The 21,124-nt window shown below is 26.4% G+C and overlaps 2 protein-coding genes across 3 annotated transcripts; one reads left to right on the forward strand and one right to left on the reverse strand.

Moving 5' to 3' along the window:
- Positions 1–13,966: 13,966 nt before the first annotated feature.
- On the forward strand, positions 13,967–19,189 carry LOC101514189 (pumilio homolog 24). Of its 2 annotated transcripts, none has more exons than XM_004508128.4 (17): positions 13,967–14,248; positions 14,351–14,404; positions 14,569–14,630; positions 14,739–14,820; positions 14,910–15,033; positions 15,118–15,201; positions 15,544–15,658; positions 16,140–16,290; positions 16,415–16,528; positions 16,632–16,703; positions 17,199–17,249; positions 17,344–17,394; positions 17,673–17,780; positions 17,867–18,061; positions 18,347–18,421; positions 18,507–18,754; positions 18,848–19,189. In XM_004508128.4, exons 1-17 carry the CDS (start codon positions 14,060–14,062, stop codon positions 18,978–18,980), a joined length of 1,908 nt encoding a protein of 635 aa, XP_004508185.1. In that variant the 5' UTR covers positions 13,967–14,059; the 3' UTR covers positions 18,981–19,189. The 2 variants fall into 2 exon arrangements, with proteins under 2 accessions (XP_004508185.1, XP_004508184.1); XM_004508127.4 differs by having other exon boundaries at positions 13,968–14,248; positions 17,861–18,061.
- Positions 19,190–19,399: 210 nt separating this feature from the next.
- LOC101514723 (uncharacterized) lies at positions 19,400–20,894 on the reverse strand. Its single transcript, XM_004508129.4, has 4 exons — positions 20,479–20,894; positions 20,325–20,376; positions 20,180–20,247; positions 19,400–20,055 (listed from the first exon to the last, which is right to left on the reverse strand). The coding sequence occupies exons 1-4, from the start codon at positions 20,614–20,616 to the stop codon at positions 19,507–19,509; spliced, it is 807 nt and encodes a 268-aa protein (XP_004508186.1). The 5' UTR covers positions 20,617–20,894; the 3' UTR covers positions 19,400–19,506.
- Between the last annotated feature and the right edge of the window lie 230 nt (positions 20,895–21,124).

A 21,124-nucleotide genomic window follows, 5' to 3' on the forward strand; every position in this document is an offset into this window, starting at 1 on the left:
AGAGTGTTATGTATGACTTGGTTCTCGCTTTTCTCGATGCGTTTTGCAGGGTCTTTGTTTAACAGTTGTTCTCACCGACTTATCAGTGATAAGTAAACGTACTTATAGAGAGAGGTGATAGTTTAGTGTGGCTATTGCTTCGGGAGAAGGCAAGATCGACACGTTAACGTTTATGCTGCGACACAGCCGCGTGAGGAAACTGAAGCACATGATGTCACGTCACGTCTTTTGAACCTTGTTTGCCAGTACTTTCGCAATATTATTACTAGTTTTTCAACTTTTGCTAAGATGTGTTTATAAATTGTTTTTGTCCTTTTTAAAAAATTAAACTTCAAATTATTATTTATTCTCTCTCCTGTCAAACATTAATTAATTACTCTTTAAAATAAAAACAAAAATATATCTTCTCCATCTCAAATTATAAAATTGTTTTTTATTTTATATTTGATTGAATGTTTATATCTCTCATTTTCGCTTTAAGATTCTACGTAGATCAATTAATAATTTTTTTACAAAAATGTGTAAATTTAATTTATTATTAAAAAATATAAATTATTTTTTTCACTCTTATTATATGTCAATAACTATGTATATACGTAAAAAGTAGTACATTTGTTGAACAACTTTATTACTAAAACAACATTTCTTAATCTTTGTAAAATTTGTTGAAAAATCTTATAAAAAAATTGGTAAATTTAATTTTAAATTTATATTAAGTACATCAATTATTCAAATAAATTTTTACTTACATTATAATAGTATTTTGTATGGAGTAATATTGAAAACTATGTAAAATAAATTAATATTGAAAAATTACTATTTAAATGCTGAATGTTATTCTTTTCCAAAAATATTCATAGTACCTTTTTTAAAAGGAAAGTACTCCTGGTACTTATTAAATGGAATTAATTATACAGGGAATGTGCAACTTCTTGAGTAGTATAAATCTTACAATAAAGTAAGGATATAAACTAGATTTCAAAAGTTAATGCATCATAAATTAGTCAAAAATTTGATCATTTAAAAAATTATTTTAATATTTTATTATTAAAAAATGTGAAGAGTTTTAAATATAGAGAAAATATATTTTTAATTTTAAAAAAAAAATAAAAAATCATTCTTTATATAAAAGTTTGAGCTTTTGTTATAGGGCTACCAAATTTTATTGATATGCTTTACGTGCTATTATAAAATTATGTGCAAAAAATGAGTTAATTTTTATTTTTCTAAGACTAATTACTTTTGTTTAGTGACCCGACAATTCTAAATTTTATGTAGGAGATGTTTGGAATTCAAAAATTGAAAGTGTAAATATAAGTTGATTTAATAGTAGAAACTAAGAATATTAAGATAAATATTATAATAATAAATAGTAAATAAAAAATTAAAAAATAAAATTTTATATAAACTAAAAATATATCTAACCCTTTAAAATACAAATGTAAATGCATTTATATTGCTTACGAAAGTAAATAGATATACATTGATCATCTTGGAAGTTGGAACATAAAAAATGTAGTACTATGCCACTACTTTCGCAATATTATTAGGGATTTTTTCAACTTTTGTTTTTTTGTGAAGCAGTGGTACAGTACTCACACACCTTACGTTTTCTGTATGGAGGAGCGGAAAACTTTTATATCAACTAAGTTGTATTTAAGGGACAAGCTTTTTTAACTTTTATTAAGATGCATTTAGAAGGGGGAAAAAATTGTCCCTTTTTTAATGTTGAATATTTTGGCCCTTTTATTATCTTTTATAATAAAAACATAATACCACGAATTAATATGTTGAAAAAATAAGTATTAAAAATGTTACTACCTCTATTTCTTTTTAATTGTTGATTTAAAATTATTTACACAAATCAATTAAGCTATTAATTTTACTACTTTTTATAAATAAATAAAATCATCTATTTTCTATATTACTCTTAACTATTTATTATACTCAACTCATTTATTTCTCTCTACAACAAATAAGGAGAGACAATTTTGACAGAATAATATTTATGACTACTTTTAAATTAAAAAATGATAGATAAAAAATAACAAAAAAATCTAAAAAATATGATACTTCAAATGGAATGGATGAATTATTTAAAATAAATATTTTTCTGTTCAAAAACAGTATTAGGGTACTTTAAAAAATACTTATTTTACAAAAATAAATAATAAATATTTAACTTATATGATAATCACTTTAAAGTAATTGACTAAGTGGTTATAATTTATAAATATATAAAATATTTTATATTATCAATTAATACAAATTTAATTCACAAATGAATTTACCTAAAAAAACACTCTTATAAATGATTTTCTATGCAAACAAAAAGTTCACACAAAATCTAACTTACTAATAATTTTCTATTAAAAAACGTTAAAGTAAGCAAGATGTCTCATTTTCAATCTGGATAACTCACATAATATAACATGCAAATGTAATGTTTGCCTATAAAAAATCAACCTTAAAAAATCATAAATGAAGGACCATAAGCGAAATATATAGTGGTAATTTTACTAACAAAAAAAAAAGAGTTTAAGTTTTATATTATGACCATCTAAAATATTTTACATTGTCAATTTATTAAAGTAATTGATATTTGTGACTTTTAAAATAGTTAAAATAAAAATCAAATTTTTTTAATGATTTAACGGTTGCAATAGATTCTTATTATAAAAATATTTACAAAGTTAATATATATAAATTAAATTTAAAAAAAATACCACAAATGAACGTACCATAAATAAGAGAAAAAAATAATGAATTTATAAAATTATCTTTTTTTTTTATTGTACCAAATAACTATATTAATAATTAATGTATTTTCTATTAACATATACAAATACAAAGTGAACTATAATGACTAAGAAATGAATCTCAAACTACTAAAATCTTCCTCCGAAAGGGGCATACTAACAATAAAAGCATTTAAAAAATCGGTGAATGTGGTCTAGATTTTTAAATTTAGATTAGATATATTAATTTCTGAAGTCCTATGTTTATTTATATTTTATTTAAATATAGTGGTATTAAAAATTATAAAAATACTAATATTGAAAAATTACTTTTTTTTGTACAATAAAAAATTACTATTTTAATGAACGAATGTTATTATTTTCCAAAAGCATTCACAGTATTTTTTTTAAAAGCAAAGCACTCATGGTACTTATTAAATGGGTTTAATAACATCTTTTACAAAAAGATGGAATTAACAATACGGGGAATGAGTAATTTTCTTTACTAATATAATTCTCATAATAAAGTACGAATAAAAAATAAATATCAAAATTTTTTTTAAGGAAAATATGAAAAGTTGATAAACTTGTAAACTAGTCAAAATTTCTTATAATTTAAAAAAAAATTATTCTAATGTTTCTTATTAAAAATTTGGGGAGATTTAAAATAGTAATAAATATATTTTTATCCACTATATTTTTTTTTTGAAAATATAATCTCTATAAATTTTGTAATTGATTTTTATTTCTCATAATATAATTTTTAATAATTTTAGTTCCTATAAAATTAAATTAAATAGACGTTTTTATTGGAATATTATCAAAATTTAGTAGTATTAAAAAATGAGTTTAAAATTCTACTTGCATGTTATATTATATTTATGTTAGTTTTGTTTTGTGAACTTTGGTGCTTGGCAATTATAAATTTTGTGCGACAAATGCTGCAATTAAAAAAATCGAAAAAGACACATAAAGACTATGGGCTTGTTTGAAACATTTTTGTATTTTAATTTTTAAAAATTATTTTATAAATTTGATTTAGAAAACTGTTTTAGAAAATATAATTAAGAAAAAAAACTTGTTTGAAAGATTTGTTTCTAAAAATAGATTTAGATGTGAAAAAAAATATTTAGAGAGTTAAAAAAACTGAAAAATGAAAAGTAAGAGTTTGTTTGATTCACATCTCAAAAATTCTATTTTAGTATTTTAAAATTTTAAAATTTAAAAACTTGTTTGAATTTTTTGTTTTTAAAATTATTTTTAATATTATACTCTTTAAAACTAAAAAAGCAAAACAGCTAAATGGTATTTTATTTTTCAGTTTTTTTAATTCTATAGTCAAAAATTATTTTAAAAAATTAGAGTTACCAAACAGATTTTTTTAATTTTTAAAAAACAGTTTTCTAATTTTTTTTTATAAAATAGTTTTCAAAAACTAAAAGTTAAGACACAATTAATCAAGCCTTAAAACACCATTTATCTGTTTTGATTTTTTAGTTTTAAAAAGTATAATATTAAAAATAGTTTTACAAAATACTTTTTAAAAATAAGTAGTCCAAACAAATTTGTTAGTTTTTTAATTTTAAAATATTTAAATAGAGATTTTTTTTTTAATTTTAAAATAGAGTTTGTATGAAGTGAATCAAACAAGTCCAATTTCTACAGAGAGAATCAAATTTTTATATTCATTTTATCAAAATAAATTTTTTAGTCTTAAAAAACTACAAAGAGAAAATATTGTGAGCATAAAAATTCAAAAACACATTTAACTATAATTTAAATTTATAAATTTTATTATGACTAAAAATTTATTTACCGATTTAAAATACATATATATTGTTTATGAGAAAAACATATACATTGAACATCTTGGAAGTTGTCACATAAAAACGGTACATAGTGGAACTTTAGCAATATTAGGAGGTTTTGTTTCGACGTAGGATTGAAAAGTAGAGTTAGATAAATTTTTAACTTTTATAAAATTTATTTTTAATAATATTACATTTGTGCAAGACACTCACAAGGTAAACTTCAAATACTATCGAGTATGGACACATAATTAGGAATACTATAGAGATCCTGAATACCAGCATTAAACTTAATTTAGGATAAATTAGCACGGGCATCTCGTATTATTACTATTTACTAGTCACCAAGTTTTTCATTTAATTCCACCTTATATTGCATAAAATACACGAATGCAATCTCATGAGTTTTTATATGTTGAAAAACTACTATCCTACACTACAGACAGATTTTTTTTTTGTTACAATTAAATATGTTTAATCATAATTATTTCACTTTAAATTTTTTGATGATTTTTTTATATAAATATTAAAATATAATTAAAATTTTAATCATAAAAAATTAGAATTTTTAACTCAAGATTAATAAAATATGAAAATTTTAAATATCATAAATAACAAAATAAAAATAATAAAAATGAGGATTTAGATATCGATCTCATAGTATAAAATAACTTTTTATAATAATGTAAACATGTGTATAAGAAAATCATTCAAAAATATATAGCGACATTTTAATAGTAACTAAAAATGTATTATCTGAAAAATATATTATTTTTACAAGGACTGCAAAAAAAAAAATAATTTATAGAGATTAGAAAAATATTTATCATTAGAAAATGCTTTTACTCTTTTTATCATTTATTATTTTATAAAAAACCCTAAACCAATGATTAATATTTGAAAAATAATATTAAAAATACCACTACATTTGTTCGCTGGTGATCGTCCATTTAAAGTCATTTGCAAAAATTAATAGAACTATTAAATTTTGTTATTTTTTATAAACTATTAAAAACGATAAATAAAAAGAAACAAAAAAAAAATTAACCAAAAATCATACTCTTAAAAATGAACGGATATAATATTTAAAATAAATAATTGTATTCTTAAAACATGATTCATAGTAATTTACGAAATACCTTTTTACGAAAAAAATTAAAAAGAAAATAATACTTTTTATGTAATCTCATTTCTTAGTACACACTTTAAAATTTATTAATAATACTTTTTAGCGGTTTAAAAAAAAAGGCATAATACTTATTAAATTTATTTAATGGTAAGAAGATTGAACCATTACTCTTCGTCGTATTATTCGAGAAGAAAACCTTCATGCAAATATATTTTCAAAAGTAGGAGTCAATTGTGTAGAATTCTTGATAGTGACAATTGTTTCTCCTCCTATAGTTTGTTCAGGACATTATTAGCTGATGCTCTTAATGTATCTTTTATGAAGAAGTAATTGTCTGATTTTCTTTCTTTTTCCTTTTTGTTTTCCTGTCGTGTAGAAAAAAGAAAATCATTCAGTGATGGGAAGAATGTGTAAAATTTTGTTTAATCTGAATTTCACTAAAGAAATGGTATAAATTAAGTTTTAATTGCTAATACACCTGTAAACCACTCTCTTAGTCTTGCAATGACAGTTACATTTAAAAAAAAATAACAATTTTTCAATAGAAAGAAAAAAAAATCAAAAATTAATGTAATGTAAAAATTTTACAAAAATAATTTACCATAAATAAAAGAAGTAGAATAATAATTCTACCAAATTATTTTCAATTTTTTTTAACAAATAATCTTTATTAAGAATTAATATATTTTATCCATAAGGTTTTATTCAAGTGATAAATATCAAAATCTGATGTTCAAATTCAGAATTTCGCAGTTATATTTGAGTTCTTCATCATTTTTATTTGTAAATAAAAAGATAGTTAGTATATTTTTAATTATTATAAATAAATAAAATATTAAGTATAATAACTTTAAAGTTATGTAAATAATATTAACTATAGGACACAGATGAAAAAAGTAATCGATATTCCATTATTTTGTGCCAAAATAAAATAATAAAATGCATTATTTTGTTTTGGTTCTTAATTAAAATGCATTCGATTCAGCATTATTTGGTTTTTGAGTTTACTATATTTTTTAAAAATTTATACGTTGCTACAGTTTATATTTCTATATCCTTTTATTTGAATATCTTGACTGTACATTATATATGAATTACATTTTTCTTATGTACATATTCCTCTGAAATTTAAATTATTTAAAATTAGTTTTTAAAATATTAATAATAATAATACAAAATTACCAATTTACGTGCTTTTTAATTAAACATTTTAAAATATAGATGATTTCAACAAACTATAATTAATCATATAATTTTTTAAAACATGTTTTGCATTGTATTATTGAAAAATAACTTGATTTTAGTATAAACTATGGGGTGTTCGTTAATAAATAAATAAATAAAACTATGGGGTGTTCCTAGACGGGGATTTAGAGATTTTTTTTTTCTTCAGAATAACACATATGCACTATTTTTATTTAATTACATAATTTTTTTAAAATTTATTTTTTTTACATTTTTCTATGATTTTATTATTTAAATATGACATTATTTTATTTGTCATTTTAATTAGACCACAAATTTTAAAAAAATTAGCCCAACTACTATGAGATATGTGGACTAATGAACTAGCTAGTTTCTTATGATTATTTATTTTGTGAAATATGATTAAATGTAGGTTTAAATATGTCATCGATCACGTAAATATATTATTATTTAATTATAGTTTCTGTAATTTTTTTGTTTGAATTTAGTCTATAAAAAATTATATATGATTTTGATCACTGGTCTTTAACGTCAGCGTTACAAAAAAATAAAATAGTAGTGACATGTAGTCTCATAAATACACACCAACATATATCTTTTTATGATATGTTGAAAATTTAAAATGTTTCATATTATCAACTAATGAATTTATTTATTTATTATTTAATAATTAATTATTTATATAAAAGAATATGAATAAAAATTAAAAGATAGGTTTTTGGAAAACTTGTCATATTCTCTGCCATAAATCATATAATTCTTTTATTTTTTATTATATTCATTAATGTCTCTCTACTTTCATTTCCTTACCACAAACACATAAATAATTTCAAAAATATGTCTTATAAATAGAGTGTTACAAATATTTGATAGATGAGATCGGTGATGTTAGTACCAATACTGCACGCATGTGACTCTAAAATTCAGTTTTGTCATTCACTTCAGCGTTATCGTCGGTTTTCTCCTCCTACCACATTTGTGTGGTATATAATTCGAAAGTAAAGATAAACATTAATTGATAGAATTAAGAAGAGAAAAGTTCTATAGATTATGGTCCGGAATAATGCTCATTTTAATTTATATATTTTTTATAAAATAATACTAATTATTAAATGATAAACAAAATTTATTAATTAATAATATAAAATATTTTAATATTTTTTAATATATTATAAAAGATGATGTGTTCATGTACATTTATATAGTCACGTGTCACGATTGTTTAACAACTATTTTTTTACTCTGTTCGTTTGATATTAGGGATCAAAATCGATCTGGTCTATGATTTTATAGAGACTAAATATAAATAAAAAATTTATAAAATTAAAATAAAAAGTGATATATTTATGGAGACGAAAAACATATTTTAACCTTAAATGTATTTCAAATTTGTTTATATCAATATCAATTAAACTTAAAGTTTTATTCATTTGGTTAAAACGAAGGCCGTCATCTTTTGTAACTACTTTTTTTAGCTCTACTAAAGTTGAAACGAAGGCCGACTGGACGACATGCTAAGCTCGACCCATTTGAAGATCTCTACATGCTTCTTCTCCCAACGAAACCATTTCATTATAATATGTTAATATAATATTTTAATTAAGGGTCTATTTGATATGTATGTTATAATATATACAATATATAATATAAAATTTAATAAAATAAAACAATAATAAGATAAACATTGTCAAATTATATGTTTGATGTGTACATATTAATAAATAATAAAATATTATTTCATTATATTATGTGCTCAGTGATAGATTCACAAGTACACGGTATTTTAGTGTAGTAAAAATTATTCATATCTCTTTACTATGACGATTAATTAAAACGATAATTGTCTATAGTGATTTTTTATTAAAATTCGCAATTAAAATAAATTATTGCAATTGTAGTTTTTCATAATAATTATTGGAATTGTAGTTTTTCATGGGTTAAATTCTTAAAAATAGGATAAACTATTTACATGATTTATGTATTAGTAAAATTCATTAAGACAAACTATCTTTCATGATTTTAAGATAATCAAAATTTATTTTCATGATTTAATTCTCTTGTGTAGTTTTATAGGTCAAATATCAAATTCACTTTTCGGTGCGTCATTTGATATCTAAGTACAAACATCATTCTTACTAAAATTGAATTTAAAGATCAATATTCGTGACAAAAAGAAAGAAATATAAATTGTTAGAGATTTATCATTGGAAATAGTACAATCCCAATAAGAGGGAAATCTATTCATTCATGATCATATTAAATTCAAGCAAAAATACAAAGACATTGAAAATATAAAATAATAGTATTGAAACTATAAATATGCTAAGAAAATTACAAGAACAAAAGTAAGAGTGATGAGATGTTGTGAATAGAAATCTATGTCAAACTGAGTATTTTGGTTTTTTTTTTATAGTCTTAAGTACCTTCAAATGCCTTAATTACATAAATCATCATACTTTCACGTAAGAAACAAATGGTTCTATAAAATAAAAGTTGAGCATATTACGGTCAAATGAAATATTTGTTGCCATAGTTTGACAAATTCTCACGTTTGGCCATCAAGACTGTAATGGCCATTACGGCTAAACCGTAATTGTTGTTGGAACTCGTTTTTCCTTCATATTCTTGATAAATATGGACCATGAGTACGTCATTTGCCTTCAATGCTCTTTGCACTAAGAATGTTCACTTCTCTTTGCAACCAAAAAAAAATGTAGTAAAATAAAACTAAAATAATTAAAAATATTTGATTAACTTATCAAACAAAGCTATAAAAACTTTATAACTTATTATTTAATACATATTTAATCGTGATATTATATAATATGTTGTATATCATATGTAGCTTTTAAAATTATCATTGTAAAATAATTACATAGCCATTTTTTCCAATAAACTTACTATGCTTTAAATTATAAAAAAGCTAATTTTGGTATTTCATTATTTATAGATTTTAAAATTATAAAAAGTTGTTTTGTGTTTATTGAAAAACTAGAAAAAACTACTTAAAAAAAAAAGGTGTAAATGTACTTCTAATCTCTCTGTTTTATTTGAATTTTACTTTTTGTCTCTTTTGTTTAAAAGTCGAATTTTTCATCCTTTATTTATAAAAATTTGGGATCAACGTAGTCTCTTTTCAATTTTACTGACGTGTTTTATTCGTTAATGATGTGATGTTTATGTGACTTTAGTGAACATTATAAATAAAATATTTTATTTGTCATTCTAAAAAAATTAATAATTATATTTTTTATAATTAAATAATATTATTTATTACAAATATTGAATATTTCCACATTCTAGCATCAAATCTTCTTCATTCGTACAAGATTTGAAATCAATCTCATAATTTATTTCGAAAATCGTTCTCAAATATTTTTCATTAAAAATCTAAAACAAAAACCTAATAACCCATATCAAATAGATTTCTTCCAAAATCATTCTCACATCTCAATTTTTCATCATCATTTTCAAACCCATAACCTATAACCTTTGTCTAAATAGGTGTGGAAATAAATTAAGTCGTCCATGAGGGGCTTATGGTATCGTATGTTTAATAAAAAGTTACACTTATAATTTTTTCAAAATCTTAATTTAAATAGACCAGACTTCAGCTTATAAAAAAACCTATTAGGCTGACTTATATATATATATATATATATATAACATTATTATTTTCTATTATTATTTTTTATTTTAAATTTGTTAATTATGACTTCATTTTATTTATTAATTTTTTTGAAAGATTGTTGTATATTTACTAGTTATAATTTTATTATATTTGGTTGTATATAAATGTATAGTTTAACCTAATTAAAAATATATAAAATATACTATTCAACTGTTTTAATGTAAAATAGACTTTTAGGTCAGACCAGACATTTTAAAAAGGACAAGTCACGTCGGAAAAAAAAAAGTCTATAATAGGCCGTAGGCCAAACTCAAATCCAAAAAATTAATCGTAGGTCAAACTCAAACATTTCAAAACTTGATTTGACCTGACATATTCTCCAAAAACACAACCTCCACCAACATATACAAACCTATAAAAAACAAACACAAACCCATTAACAAGAAAGGAAAGCCAAATCATCTACTAGGGTTAAAGAAATGCAATGTACAAATGTCAAGTCATAAAAAATATAAGAGACAAAAAAATCCATGATATTACTACAACATTTTTGCTCTACTGCAACGCATGAAAACTGTTGCTTAACGTTAAAAAACCGTTGCCGTAATCTACGAGAACGGTTTTTGTCCGTGGCGAACTAAGGCGTTGCCTTTACCTTACGCAACGGTTTTCTTTTAAAACAACAACACTTTGTAAAAACTGTACATGTAACTATCTCTTACAGAATGGTTTTTCAAATTTACAACGACTGCGGTTTTACGCTGGTGTCAAATTAAAACCATTTTGGTGGGCATTTTTTCAAATTAAGGTACCACAACACTTTATAACCGTTGCAAAAAATAAAATATTTAAAAAAAAAATAATATCGTAAATTATTATATTTTAGAAAAATAATTTTAGTCAAACATTATTACTGTAATACTATAATAAGTTTAAAAATATACCAGTTACAATAATACATAATTGTTATAATATACTAAAATAAATTTAAATCATAACAATTGCAATATACACATTACACTAATTCAAGTTAAAAAAAGTTCAAACTCATAATCATTCATTCATCGTGCATACTAATTCAATTTCTCTAATATATATTATAGAGAAAATGAGACAATCAAAATAACAAAAAGAAAAAAAAAACTTAAGTATCGACATCTATCTCTTCATCTTGTGCTTCAAAATGTTGAAATTCTTCATCGATATCACCATCATTCATCTACAAAATAAAATATATTCAATAAGTAAAATAAAAAATAATCATTTATAAAGTCAAACCACGACACATGTCTCTGAGAGCAATACATAACCATTTCCAGATTAATCAATTTAAATGCAAAATAGACTTTAAATATTTCTAATCGACAACTATTTCTAACAATACTGATTCAAATAAAGTAAGGTGTAACCATGCACGTACTAGATTTTTTTCCCGCAAGAAGCTTTCGTAATCCACGAGCTCGAGATTCTACATTGGCGTCCATTACTGATGCATATTCAGGATGAAGCACCATCACATATTTTAAATACGAACATTAAAGTTTTTTTTTTAGAATAAAGAGAAGAGTTTACAGACCACTCGGAATAAAACATCGAACCAAATAAAAGCATACAAAACCAGTGATATCACACTAAAAATAGAAAAAAAGCATCTCAAAATGAAAAATACAAAGCAAAATCAAACAATATATATACAAACACATATATACAAATAAAATGAATATTTCAGTTCATAATGCCCAACACTGCTTCAGTATTGGCCTATAATTGTACCTCACCAACTCCAGAAACAGCATTTGATCACCATTGCTATTTCCCCTCTGCTCAAGCATCATCCATATCGAGGAATCAACTGGCTTTCCTTGAAACTAATGATGAGAACAACAAGACAAGCAATGAGGCCAAGCTGTTACCCTCGCCCAAAGTTAAAAGTTGGAGGATTAAAAGTTAAATATGAGCAAATAAATGGGTCAAAAGCACATTTAAATCAAAAAAATAATAAGTTTGTAGATTTTTCTTTATTTATTTATTTATAAATTGTAACAAATAAATTCAAACATTCAAATTTTATTATTTTGTTTTAAAAAAGTTATTATTTAAATAAAAAAAAAGTAACAAACACGACCCATAATATAATGTAGAATTATAACACTTATAATATTACAATCAAACCACCTAAAAACTTAATATCCAGCTTCATAAATCATTAATTTTTATAATTTATTTAATAATATACATATACAAATAATTAATACATTTGGTCGATTCTACCATATCAAATCATATACTATTTTATTTAAAATATTTCACATTATTATTTTTTGCGTCTAAAAAATTAAAAAGGACTAAAACTAAATTTTAAAAAAATACAAGAATCAATTATATTAATAGGTAGAAATAGAAGACTAGAAGTATAATTAAATTAAAAACTTATATTTCTTTATTTTTAATTTTATTTCTTAAAATTTATATGACTACATCAATAATCGTAAAACACACATTTCACACCCAATGTAAAACACGTTCCTAATTTTGAACCATTACCCCTATTTATTTATTTTTTTAAAATTGTCCTTCGTCAATTTTTAGTAGGTTTTCTTCTTCAGTTTACATCAATTCATTCATTGCATTTTCTTCTTCACTATTTTTTTTTTCTAGAATGACAACTAAAAATATGCAAAAAGTTACGAGAGTGATGAAAGAATTGTTATAATATGGGATGATAGTAAAATCAAATTATTTCTAAAAATTTGCATGAAAGAAATTTGAACCTAATATATATACCATGTGTAGAGTATCGCATAAATTGATATGAGTAGAATATCTTGTAAAATTGATATGAACAAAGCATCATGTAGCTTGATATGTGTACAACAATTAAACTTTATTTTTCAAATATTTGTAATTATTTAAATTTCACTATTTTTAATTAGGGCCCAACTGTTAATATTAGAATGTAACCTTCAAAATCTATTACTTACATATTTTCGTGATGATTAGTTTATATGTTTATTTTTTAGGAGGATCCAAAAATTATAGAATGAAGTACTTAACTTGGGATAAAAAAGAGAGGTAAAGAGACATGAGATAATAGAGAGTGAGACATATATTAGATAGAGATCGAAGAAAAGAAGATAGAGACACATAAAAGAGCATATGTGTTTAAAAAAATCATGTAGTTAAAAAATATTTTTTAAACAAATATGTTCTATTGAAAATAATTTTTTATATCCTTTATGATAATTTTGTAATTTTTAAAATTTTTTTTTACAAAATTATATACCAACAGGTTAAAAATTATTATTATATTTTTAAAATAATTTCTACAATAGTAAACATACAAAAATTAATTTATTTTATTTTATTTAAAATCTCTAAAAAATAATCTCAATTATTTAAAACAAAATTAGTTTTTATTTAATTTAAAATAAAGTCACCCTTTACATAAACCCTAGTAGTAGTAATACTGAAAACCTTAGGTTTTCAGCGATAGTCGTAGTTAGCTCTTTCTCCTTTGAACCAAAAAACGTAACCTCAGAGCTCATCAATGGCGGCGAAGAAGCAGCAAGTTGAAGACACTAAAAAGAGAAAGCGAATTAACACTGAATCTCACCAATCTCCTTCCAAACCAAAGGCTTCCAAGTTCGTTGCCTCTAAGAAACCTAAGCCACACTTCGACAATAAAGAGAAGAAGAATGTTCCCCTTACCGGCCGAGAACGTCGACTCAATGCAAAGGTTGTTACTCGTCTTTCTGATTTTCACAATTTTGCAATTAAAATTTATTGTTTCGATATATTAATTAACTCGGATTATGAATTTATGATTTTATTTTTTCAGGAATTGGCAGAAGCTAGAAAGAAGAAGAGAAAGCGCCATTTCACTCTTGAACAAGTTTGTTTTCCTCGTTTTCTTATATCTACATATTATTAATTAATGATGCTTTTTATTAATTGAATTGAAACCTTAGTTTTGTTGCACATTAATTGGAATTCACAAGTTGTTTTTTAGTTAATTATCATTCTGGTTAATTAAATTAAATATGTAAATGTAAATAGGATCTTGCACGTCTATGGGAAAAGATGAGACGTCATGAGATTGCTAAAGAAGACAGAGCTAAGTATGTTTCTGTAGAAAATATATGAAGGATTGATATATGTTTATATTTTTTCTCTTCATTGTCCTAATTTTATTTTTTGTAATTACCAAAACTTTAATATTATGGAAGGCTGGTGACAGAAGCTCTACAAAAGATGAAGGGGAAGATTCATGAGATTGCAGGGTCTCACATTACTTCTCGTGTTCTTCAGGTGTATTTATTTTTTCAATTTGATTTTCAGTTTCACATCCTTTGACTGTATATTGCAGTTTTAATCTTTGGTTTTGTTTTAATTGAAAGACTTGTGTCAAGCATTGTTCACAAGCTGAAAGAGATGGAGTATTTGAAGAGCTCCGTCCACATTTTCTAACTCTAGCATACAATGCTTATGCTGTTCACTTAGTAAAGAAGATGCTTGATAATGGTAATGGTTTACCTTACTTGAAATATATATATATATATATACCCACTTTTCCTTTTCCTCTAATTGGATGTTCCACGTTTTCAGCCTCAAAGAAACAACTCGAAGGCTTTATCTCCACTCTCCGTGGTCATGTTGCTCCTCTTCTTCGCCACATGGTTGGATCAGTTGGTATGTAACATAGTTTGGTCCATATTTGGCAGTTGTTCATGGTCTACTTCTGTTATTTTAAGAGTTTTCAATGGATTACCAGATGAAGCTTTTCACTTTTTCCGGGACCTTTATTATAGCGCATATTGACATGAAGTTTAATTTGAAGCTGATTTGTGTAGGATGTGAGAAAGACTAGTAAGGAAGAGAGAGGGGGGATTCAAAAATAGTTTTCTTACCACATTTATGCTGTTTTTTATGCACCGATACTAATTGTCATTGTCAATAGTTGAAATATTTCAGTATTCAGCCGACATCATCAACTTCCCTTCATTAAGTTTTGTGCATCTATGTGTTATGCAGTTGTTGAGCATGCATACGACTTAGCAAGTGCTGCACAAAAGCAAGAGCTGCTTTTGGAATTATATTCCACGGAGCTTCAGTTGTTTAAGGACCTAGTATCGTTGAAGGAGACAAGGTAAAGATTATGCAGTTAGGAATTGCATTATAGCATTTTGGATATTGTGGCTTATTTATATCTCTTCTAGGTGCCACATTTTAGAAATGATATAAACATTATTACTGGGGTTTAGAATTTATATACGAGTACACTGAAGAATATACAGCCATACTATGGGTTTTAACAGTCTCTGATAATTATCAAATTAATAATAGTGAATATTACTTAGGAAACATAACAAGCTGAATTCTTTGAATTTTGTTTATAAACTTATTGGATAAGAGATTACCTTATATCAATTTGATTAATAATTTTATGTAACGAAGCTGGCAATGTAGAAAGCAGTCTCCAATTTCGTTAACAATAATTGCTCCTCTTCCCGAACTGGTCTTTACTTAGTCTCTTAATTTTACTGATCATGATTGGATGGAATTCATTATGATGCTTCATTTTTTCCCTCTTGCTGGATGTTTATTTTTAGCTTTTAATTGCATGTCAGATTACTAGATGTGATGTCCAAGTTGGGTCTAAAAAAAGGCTCAGTTTCGCGTCATATGTCGTCAGTGATTCAGCCAATTTTAGAGAAAGGGATAGTCGATCATTCTATCTTACACAGAGTCTTGCTGGAATACTTTAGCATTGCTGATAAGGTACTTCTCTCTCTCTCTCTCTCCCTCCCTCCCCCGCCTAACAATTCTTGTTGGTTCTTGTTACAGCTAAGGAAATTGATTATGGCAATAAATTTTGGTTATCTAAATTAAGTTTTTTTTCAAGACATCTGTCACAGATATAATCCAACAGTTATCAAGTCCACTACTTATCAGAATTATTGGTACGAAAGATGGAGCCAAAATTGGAGTTCTTTGTGTGAAATATGGGAGTGCCAAGGTTTCATTAGCAACTATTGTTTTTAAAATTGATATGTTTGAAGTACTCACGATGATTGAATCTGTCGTATAATTCATTCTCATATTTCACATTCCCTTTTTAGGAAAGAAAGAAGATCATCAAAGGATTGAAAGGGCATGTAGAAAAAACAGCTTATCATCAATATGGGTCTATGGTTAGTGATTTGACTCTAGCTATGTTTTGTTGCTCAGCTATCTATGTTTGGTTATCCTTTTCATTTTTGGCATCAAAGTCTAGATCTTGCATAATGGGCACAAATAAAAAAAGGTTTGGCCATCTGGAAATAGGTCAAAATGGGCACACTTAAATAATTCTTTAATTTGAAAGTAGTTGTGTTTACAACACAGTTGGAGTTAAAGTAAGGCTTACATGCTTGCCTAACATTAATATTTTTATGCCTCTACTGTTCGTTGAGCCATTCATGGCAAGTCTATTGACTCAATAGTTGCTTGCTTCCATGTGTAGTTGTCACTTGTTACTATATTCTTTCTCTACTTGTTTAAAACTAATGCTTTTCAGATTATAAAAGAACCAATGAACTACCATTATCAGTGGAAGGGAATCATATTGCCCTTAACTTCTAATTCCTCATAACTTACCTTTCATTCAGAACTTAAAATTTGAATCTTTGTTCACTTACAACTCTTAGGTGCTGGTTTCCATTCTTTCAGTTGTTGATGATACAAAACTGATAACAAAGGTGCGTTTGATTTTGATCTTCTATCGAATAGTCATTGTTGCTCTACAATGAAACTTTTGTTTGATATTTAGCTTTTCAATTCTTCTCATTGCAGGTTATCATTCGCGAGATTCAATCAATTCTGAAGGAGCTTGCTTTGGATAAGGTTTCTTCCCTCATACTTGACATATGATGTTTCTAAAGATTACAATAGAGAAAACAATATAAACTCAAATAATAATAATAATAATATCCTGGGAATCCTTTATATGCAGCTGGGCAGTTAGCGTTCGTTAGTAATTTTTTTTAGTACTCCTGCCTTAGCAAATTCAATGCCATCTATAAACCATGCGTAAAGACTTAATTTTATGTTTTTGTGATTTGGTTTATGATCTTTTTCTGCACATGATTTTAAGTTCTGCTGTGTACTTCTGGATTTCACAGAATGGAAGACGTCCTTTACTCCAATTACTGCACCCCAATTGTTCACGCTATTTCAGTCCAGATGATCTTGCTTCTATGAATTCATCTATACCTTCTCTGTCTCTCAAGGTTTCTTTTGTTCTCATCTTTTCTGTCTTTTTGTACGTTAGCAATTCATTAATCACTTCATTCAAATTGATTGCTGTCAGGACCAGTCAGAAGCAAGCTCCCCAACAGAAACTTCCAAGGTTTCAATTGGTGACAATGATTCCAAGGAAGACATGGATGTGGCAGAGCCTGAAGTTAACGAAGACAAAACTTCTATGGATGATTCTGAACTAGCTGAGAGTGGAAAAAAAGACCCATTGGTCAGAAGGCAAGAGCTATTGCTCAACAGTGGACTTGCAGAGGTGGCTTTCTTTAGCTTTCATTCTAATAATTTAGTTATCCTTCCTTGTTTTACTTGTGTTTTATAGTGATATTGATGCTGATGTTTTCCTTTTTATTTTTCTTAACCTCTGGTTCCTGAACCGATTCGATTTTTTAATGGGAAAGGTTTTTTACACATTACATTTTTTTATTTTTGTCACATAAGTACATTGATTTTGATCATATACAAACCTGAGATCAGGTCGGTAACTTCTGAATTGTGAAGTTGTGCTGAAAATAATGTGTGATTGTAATTTTCTATACAGAGTCTTCTTGATACATGTATTGAGAACGTAGGAGAACTGATACGGTCAAATTTTGGCAAAGAGGTCTTATATGAGGTAATAAAGATTACTATATTTAAATTTTACAATCTCAATTTGTTACCAATCATTGCCTTTTTTGTAAAATCAATGGCACATGCAGGTTGCAACAGGGGGTTCTGGTGGCATACTGCGTCCAACTTTGGATGATAAGATTAATTCTCTCCACAAAGCAATAGCATCTCTTGCAGCAGAGCCTAAGTCAGAAGATTCACAAGAGGAGCATGTTTTTGAAAATTTCTTTTCAAGTCGGACCATTAGAAAACTAATTTTAGACTGCCCTGACTTTGCTTCCATCTTATGGGAGGAGGCTTTAAAAGGGAAAAGTGAATTATGGGCCCATGGTCACAGGTAGGTCTGATTTGCTTTTATCCTCCAATGGAATCAGGGTGCAGAGGACTAACTTCTTATGTTTTCTTTTTTGTCTTGGCATTGTGATTGCAGCGGTAAGGTTATCTATGCATTTTTGGAATCACCAGACTCAAAGGTACAAAAGCTTGCAAAAAAAGAGTTGCAGCCTTTAATCGATAATGGAATTCTCAAAACCCCAAAGTCCAGAGAACAAGCTGCCCAATAATTTTCATTTATGCTGCACGGATAAAGAATCTCAAGTAGAGAATTGGCGGACAATATCAGTAGCTAATGCACGCCTAAATCATTCTCCAGAGGCTGTAATGGGTTTCTTTTCTGAATGTGTAGAAAATGAGTTATAAGGCATAAAACTAATGTTATCGAGGAAACTACTTTTATTGTAATTTTGACTACCTAAAAGAAACTTTTCAATTACATTGACAGCACCGTAAGTAGTGATCAAATTTTTGCCCGTTTTAAATTGCAGCAGTTTTTACCCAATTACTGTATCATATAGAATGATGCTACACACCTATTGTACCTTGTACGTGTTGTTGGCCTGGTGGTATTTGGCCGTTTTATTTATTTAGCTATATTAGCCCATGTTTAAATTAATAATTGCTTCTACCCAAGGTTTGAACAGAGTCACACGAATATCATGACATTCAAAATGAAAGGTAATTAATGTTTTAAAGAAGCGAGCATGTCACAATCATATTGCGTTAATTTAATGTAATGAAAATGTTTACAAGCTAATATCGTGACGAGACAAAAGCAAATTGGCTTGTAAACATACTCCTTGATTTGACCTCAAAAACAGGGGAGCTGTGCTGGGCTCCTCCTTTTTGATTGTGGAGCATACTAGTCGTCTGCAAGTACCAAAATGTGGAAGAATTCTTGTTAACAAGATCCCTCATATGAGGATAGCCTTGGTACAAGTAATCTGATGGATTGAAAACTGGCGTTTCTTTCTCAATTCTATGCAGTGACTTGCTCCTATTTAGATAACTAGTTGGATTGTAGAGTGGAGATTCTGTCCTTGACATTGAATTTACTCTCAAACAATTCTCAATCACCTTAGCCTCCTCCTTAAATCTCTCTCTCATATCCCTTATATTTCTCCATAGCTTAAAAGATCTCGACCTTGTGATAATATTCCATGCCTTGAAACCCAAACCGCCGGAATTTCCAGGAACATTTCCTGATGTATATGGTATTCTTTTGCACTCAATGCAGAAATGCTTGTACCTCTCAAAGTCAAAAGCTTCTCTCTTTGCTGCATTTGTTAAACATGCATTTGCCTGAGGATAGAATGCATTTTACTCAGCATTTGGTGGAAATTTATGCTATGAAAAGGGTAGAATCACCAAAGAATGAATGCTTCATCGATTCATTGTTAAAAGGAAAACAAAATGAGAAACTAACCTCAGAAACAAGCTTGAAGGCAATTTCAGCTTTTGGATGTTTGTTCTTATCTGGGTGAAGTTGCAATGCTACAAACAAGAACCAAATTAAAAGAAAAAACTTGAGAATGCAGATTTCACATAACAGTAAAACCAGTTAAACATACCAAGTTTATGATATCTCTTGCGAATGGCATTAACCCCTGCATTTTCTTCCACCTATGAAAACCCAATATGAAGATATGTAAATTATGAGAAAGAACTAACAAAAAAAATGCTACCTTGTTTGCACCAACGAGAAAAAGGTTGAAAATAACTTACTCCAAGAATGCAATACCAATCAATGAAAGTTGTATTGGTTGGGTTTGAAAGAATCCTATGAACACAAGATGCAGAACGTGTGGAAATGGAGCAAATTTCTAGTACCAACTTGGCCTTTGAATCTGATTCTTGTCCCATTTGAGAGTGTGATATGATATGATAGAATTACGAGAATGCGGAAGTGAAAGATAAAATGTGAAAATGGGTTTGAAATAGTGAATGTGGTTTCTTTTGTTGGTTTTTAGAGGGCAGTAATAAACAAAAAAAGGGGTTTAGCGGTTAAGAAAAAAGAGCAACCTTTGCGGAGGAGATCTTTGACACTGGACAAGTTGTTGTGGAACAAACAAATTTTTTATTAGAAAGATACTAGATAGATAATAGGGAGAGGTTAAAGTTAATCTCTCCACGTGGCACTCTTGGGGAGGATTAGGAATTTACATCGGAAAGATTTGGCCCTTAATTTTTTTTTTTATATTTAAATTTTTTGATAATAATGATATAGGTACGAAATATCAATGTTGTCAAATAGTGATTAATCTTTGTGGAGAAATTTTTGGATGAGTTGTTCGTTCCAATTAAATACTGTCCATGTACAAGAAATAAAGATTGAAATTCTGATCACTTGTTTAAAGTGTTCCAGTTTTTT

This window comes from Cicer arietinum, chromosome 7 (assembly GCF_000331145.2).
Source record: "Cicer arietinum cultivar CDC Frontier isolate Library 1 chromosome 7, Cicar.CDCFrontier_v2.0, whole genome shotgun sequence".
Taxonomy (NCBI): Eukaryota; Viridiplantae; Streptophyta; class Magnoliopsida; order Fabales; family Fabaceae; genus Cicer; species Cicer arietinum.

Bases quoted from the DNA above. Each gene is read 5' to 3' on its own strand.
- LOC101514189 (XM_004508127.4), top strand. From the start codon at position 14,060: ATGGCGGCGAAGAAGCAGCAAGTTGAAGACACTAAAAAGAGAAAGCGA. The intron at 17,250-17,343 runs GTGCGTTTGATT...TTCTCATTGCAG, and splicing joins ATACAAAACTGATAACAAAG to GTTATCATTCGCGAGATTCA. The intron at 18,062-18,346 runs GTGGCTTTCTTT...TTTTCTATACAG, and splicing joins TCAACAGTGGACTTGCAGAG to AGTCTTCTTGATACATGTAT.
- LOC101514723 (XM_004508129.4), bottom strand. From the start codon at position 20,616: ATGGGACAAGAATCAGATTCAAAGGCCAAGTTGGTACTAGAAATTTGC. The intron at 20,377-20,478 runs GTAAGTTATTTT...GGGTTTTCATAG, and splicing joins ATTGGTATTGCATTCTTGGA to GTGGAAGAAAATGCAGGGGT. The intron at 20,248-20,324 runs GTATGTTTAACT...TCTTGTTTGTAG, and splicing joins CAAGAGATATCATAAACTTG to CATTGCAACTTCACCCAGAT.